This window comes from Frankliniella occidentalis, unplaced genomic scaffold (assembly GCF_000697945.3).
Source record: "Frankliniella occidentalis isolate FOCC.00 unplaced genomic scaffold, Focc_3.1 Scaffold239, whole genome shotgun sequence".
NCBI classification, from domain to species: Eukaryota; Metazoa; Arthropoda; class Insecta; order Thysanoptera; family Thripidae; genus Frankliniella; species Frankliniella occidentalis.
In genome coordinates, this window is record NW_026267365.1 from 13,467 (window position 1) to 18,661 (window position 5,195).

The 5,195-nt window shown below is 39.7% G+C and overlaps 1 protein-coding gene across 1 annotated transcript; it reads left to right on the top strand.

Moving 5' to 3' along the window:
* The first annotated feature begins 75 nt into the window (after positions 1-75).
* On the top strand, positions 76-2,611 carry LOC113215701 (uncharacterized). Its single transcript, XM_026435359.2, has 3 exons — positions 76-407; positions 483-563; positions 647-2,611. The coding sequence occupies exons 1-3, from the start codon at positions 104-106 to the stop codon at positions 952-954; spliced, it is 693 nt and encodes a 230-aa protein (XP_026291144.1). The 5' UTR covers positions 76-103; the 3' UTR covers positions 955-2,611.
* Positions 2,612-5,195: the final 2,584 nt, after the last annotated feature.

The following is a 5,195-nucleotide window of genomic DNA, read 5'->3' on the forward strand; positions in this document are numbered from 1 at the left end:
CGTCGTGACTGCGCTTGCGAGTAGTTGTGTCCACAGTTCACCCTTATCTTTGAAATCCCTGCTTCTTCAAGATGCCTAATCAGGGATCCCAGGCCCTCGTACAATGCTGCAGGACCGTAGTACAATCATTTCCCTCAGCAAGGGCCGGCCTCCAACGTGCAGTATGCTGCCACTCAGCAGTATGGACCTCCTGGGACAAGCTCCCACAACCCGCCTACGTTCATCGGTTACGGATCAGCTCAAGCTCAAATGGCTTCCTTCAACTACGGGGGTCGCATCGTCGGCATCGGTCAGCGTCTCTCCATTTAGCCAGTGTTCCCCACAGCAGCCTGGTTCATTGATGCCATACTCACCAGCTGCCATGTATGGTCCTGGACCGTCCTCTGGTGTCCCCATTCATGGCAATGGTAAGTAGGATTTTTTTATCATCTGTGTTTGCTCACACTGGTTGCCTGGATTATTATAAATCTTCGTTGCCACAGGACCCCATTACTGGAACAACCCGCCTTCTGCTCAGTTTGGTGTCGGCCTTGGCTCACCCTCACCCTCTTCGACTGCAGCTGGTTAGTTATCAGTAACAGATACTTCAATTGTACTAATTCGTCTTAATCTACACGCTCGTTATCAATTGAATTTTTTTCCCCAGATCGTTCTGTGAGAAGGCCATCATCAGCACGTTCAACGGGAGGTAAAGGCAGAAGGCCAAGAGATGAAGGTGAACCCGCTAGTGGCCCCTTGACTACAGCTAAGCTTCCGGAAAGAACTGATCCAGACTATGATATCCATCCCAATGATGTGCTGTGCTGTGATAATTGTGGGTCATATATTGGTCGCTTTGATGTTATGCCATGTGGGCACTATGGTTTTTGCCACAGATGCCTCTCAAGTGAAAAGGGACAGGCTTCGAAGGCAAATCGTCCTGAAAAGTGTTTGGCTTGCAACAAAGTATCTTAGATGTATTCGTGCTACAGCTTTTGGTGATGCGCATTAAGTTGCGGTAGGTGCTTGCCTTTTTTATTTTAATGTATCTTCTTTTTAACTGTTTTTCTTTTTTTCCCTTTACTGTTTTGTCATAACTTTTCTTAAAAGTAATTTCTAGTTTAATTTGAAGCTTCAAGCTACTATTGTTTCGGGATTCTCCGTCCGAGTGGGGAAGAAAAGTTTCTCCTAAATTTTAATTCCTTTTTTGTCTTTCTTCCTGTTTAGTCGTCCCTTTGACTCGAACTGTATTTGTTCTATTGTTACTCATGTTGGTATGGTTGATCTACTTCGGCTTGTTCATTATGCCATATGAGTCACATGACATAGTTTTGTATTCTTTTGCTCTTGTTGTGCTGCTATATGCTTGTAGCTTGTGAGTATAGACTGAATTCGCTAAAGTGTTGTCATTTGCCTTAAATCGCGTGAATGGAGTAGCCTCTCCTAAATTTTAATTCCTTTTCTCAGTGTTTAATCTTCCCTTTGTCTCGAACTGTATTTGTTCTATTGTTATTCATGTTTGTATATGGCTGATCTACTCCAGCTTGTTCATTTTGCCATATGGGTCACATGACATAGTTTTGTATTGTTTTGCTCTTGTTGTGCTGCTATATGCTTTAGCTTGTGAGTTTAGACTGAATTCGCTAAAGTGTTGTCACTTGGCTTAAATCGTGTGAATGGAGTAGCCTCTCCTAAATTTTAATTCCTATTTTCAGTGTTTAGTTGACCTTTGTCTCGAACTGTATTTGTTCTATTGTTATTCATGTTGGTATGGTTGTTCCAGCTTGTTCATTTTGCCACATTGGTCACATGACATAGTTTTGAATTCTTTTGCTCTTGTGCTGCTATATGCTGTAGCTTGTGAGTTTAGACTGAATTCGCTAAAGTGTTGTCACTTGGCTTAAATCGTGTGAATGGAGTAGCCTCTCCTAAATTTTAATTCCTATTTTCAGTGTTTAGTTGACCTTTGTCTCGAACTGTTTTTGTTCTATTGTTATTCATGTTGGTATGGTTGATCTACTTCCAGCTTGTTCATTTTGCCATATGGGTCACATGACATAGTTTTGTACTCTTTTGCTCTTGTTGTGCTGCTATATGCTGTAGCTTGTGAGTTTAGACTGAATTCGCTAAAGTGTTGTCACTTGGCTTAAATCGTGTGAATGGAGTAGCCTATATCTGACCTGGGATTGTCCGCTTTGTATGTTACTCCACTCCCCTTTAAGACTTGTGTTGATATTGAATGCCGTACAATGGCTTTTCTTAGGATTTATAATTGAATTCCATTTTTTTTTTTAAATTAACATCTTGTTTGTACATTATCTTTTTTCAAGTTACCCATAGTTCCTCTGGGTAGTAACTTTTTCCCTCTTTGGTTCAATAATTTTAATTGATCATGTTCATTGTAAGTACTTAACTATAGTTAAGTTTGTCTGCTTATAAATTTGTCTTAAGGACTAAGTTCTTGGTTTACTTATTTTATTTAATCATATGTTAAGTCTCCTTTTGCAGTATCATAACCTGTGCTGCTATGAATGCTTTATATGCAAGTGCTTTATATAATTTGTGTTGTACATATGTTGAAGTTTCCACAAGTCAAGTTCTATTAAAGATTATACATCTTTGCATTGCAAAATTACACTGTCTTCATTTACTTGGATCAATTTGACACTCAGCTTTACCTCCTGGAGGCTCTTTAAACAGGAATTGGGAAGACCACAGAGTCACCAAACCATTTTAATGTAATATAACAAAAAACTGAACAATCTCAGTTACCTTATCAAACCCATGATGTTATGCCAATGAATTTAAAATCTGGAATGCTTAGTCGGGTTCTGGTCCCATTGGACTTCCACCGTCATTTCATGTGGCGGATATCAACTCAAGTTGAATTGCTATCTGGTGTGGTCGAATGACTGTACAAAAGAGAATAAGTTGTCACGTTATATTTGTAGAGAGTGTCCAAAGGTGCATTTATGCTTGTATTGAAAAAAAAAACAGATAGGTGTATCAGTATAGGACACATGAATGAAGAATCATGCAAGTTTAGTTATGACTTTTTTTTTTTTTTCATTGCTTGATGTATTCAGGAAAATTTTGACAAAGGGGCGTTTGTCCACAATTTGGTCAAATTGAGTTTTTTCGGGCATATGGTTCCTTATTATGTGTTACACATGCAGAACCAAACGGCACATCAATATCTACAATAGGTCCTGAGATATACTAATAGCTCAATATGGCATATGTCCATCTACTATGTGACAAAGAGGCGAATGTCCACAGAAATTTGGACAAAAGGGCGTATGTCCAAGAACATTTTGACAGAGAGGCGTATGTCCAAGGAACACTTTGACAAAGAGGCGAATGTCCACATAAATTTTGACAAAGAGGCGAATGTCCACATAAATTTTGACAGTGTGGCGAATGTCAAAGAAACATGATAAAATGCAACATTTGTTCATTCACCACCACCAAGGGGAAATAGGCTCCAAAAATTTGTACACCCGAAGTCGAAGTTCATGAACTTCGGCCGAAGTTCACCGAAGTTCGCTCTGTAAAATTTTATCGAAGTTCAGTGAAATCCTCCGAAGTTCGCCGAAATCCATCGAAGTTCACGGAGTTCACCGAAGTTCAAAATAAGCGTCAAAGTTCCTCGAAGTTCAAAATAAATGTTGAAGTTCCCCAAAGTTCAAAATAAATGTCGAAGTTCCCCGAAGTTCAAAATAAATCTGAGAAGTTCACTGAAGTTCGGCTGCACTTGGTCACTTTTGAGTGCTTACTATAAGCGAGTCTCGAGCTTACTTAAAGCAGGTATCTACGGTCCGAATTAGAAAGATTACAGAGGAACAATTTTGCTTTCATATCTCTTGACCAGGTCGAAGTGCGAGAACTTCGGTCGAAGTTCCGCGAAGTTCACCGAAGTTCTCGAAGTTCGACGAAGTTCAAGGAAACGTACACCGAAGTTCAAGCCTATTTCCCCTTGACCACCACTAAAGACATGGTATGCATTATCAAAACCAGACAAAATACATTCTAATCATGTTTCTTTGACATTCGCCACTCTGTCAAAATTTATGTGGACATTCGCCTCTTTGTCAAAATTTATGTGGACATTCGCCTCTTTGTCAAAATTTCTGTGGACATTCGCCTCTTTGTCAAAATTTCTGTGGACATACGCCTCTCTGTCAAAATGTTCTTGGACATACGCCCCTTTGTCAAAATTTCTGTGGACATTCGCCTCTTTGTCACATTTTATTTCTGTTGAAAATTGGCGAATGTCCCCTCCCTCCTCTCCTATGCATGATAATCACACTAGGTGAATTACAAAATGTGACATAACAAAAAGAATATAATACATAAAATTTGAAGCTCTTGGTAAACATGTCTAGCTTGCAGATCAATTAGTAGCCTATTTTGCTCTCTACTGGAGAACTAAGGTCATTGGACATACGCCCCTTTGTCAAAATGTTCCTGGTATCACACAACCAGAATATCATCTATGCAAAACAAGTGAACAGAATTCATTGTTTAAACAGTATTACTTTTCACCAGACTATAGACATGTGACTTAATTCCCTTAAAATGTAAACCAAAGTTTTGCTGCTGACCTGTGATTTTTCAAAGAGACCCTATTCTACACTATTTCTAATCTGTAGTAACAAAACATAATAGTTAACTAGCTATATGTACGCCAGACCACGTCTCGCGTAACAGGCTTCGCGATATCTCACGAAACACTGTTACGCTGCGACGCGCCTGGCGCACATATAGGTAGGCCTGCGGCGCTGACACCCGAGACGAGTTGAGGAGAGGGTATAGGGGAAAAGGGCCTTCCGGGCCCAAAATTTGATATACTCGAACCATTTGTCGCGGTCGTATTACTCTAAAATTAGGGATATGAAACTTCTGCCGTTCTATGACAGGTTTCATTAAAAGTTCGAATTTTGTCAGATTGTTATGTAAAAATCAACGTTTTCGAGATACTAGATAATCTAGGGAGCCTTAAGCCCTAAAGAGGGTGTGATTCGACCCGTAATGTGTAGTTTCAGTATTACTCCCTTCACAATTCTGTGACATGAAGCCTTTTTTACGATTTATTAGACCATTTTGTCTTTTTCAAGTTGTTTTCGCCAAGAAATGCCCCATAGTGCCAAAACGGTACAAGATAAAGCAAAACGGACGACATTTTCCCGCAGAGGATTCTATTTTCACGAGTTACC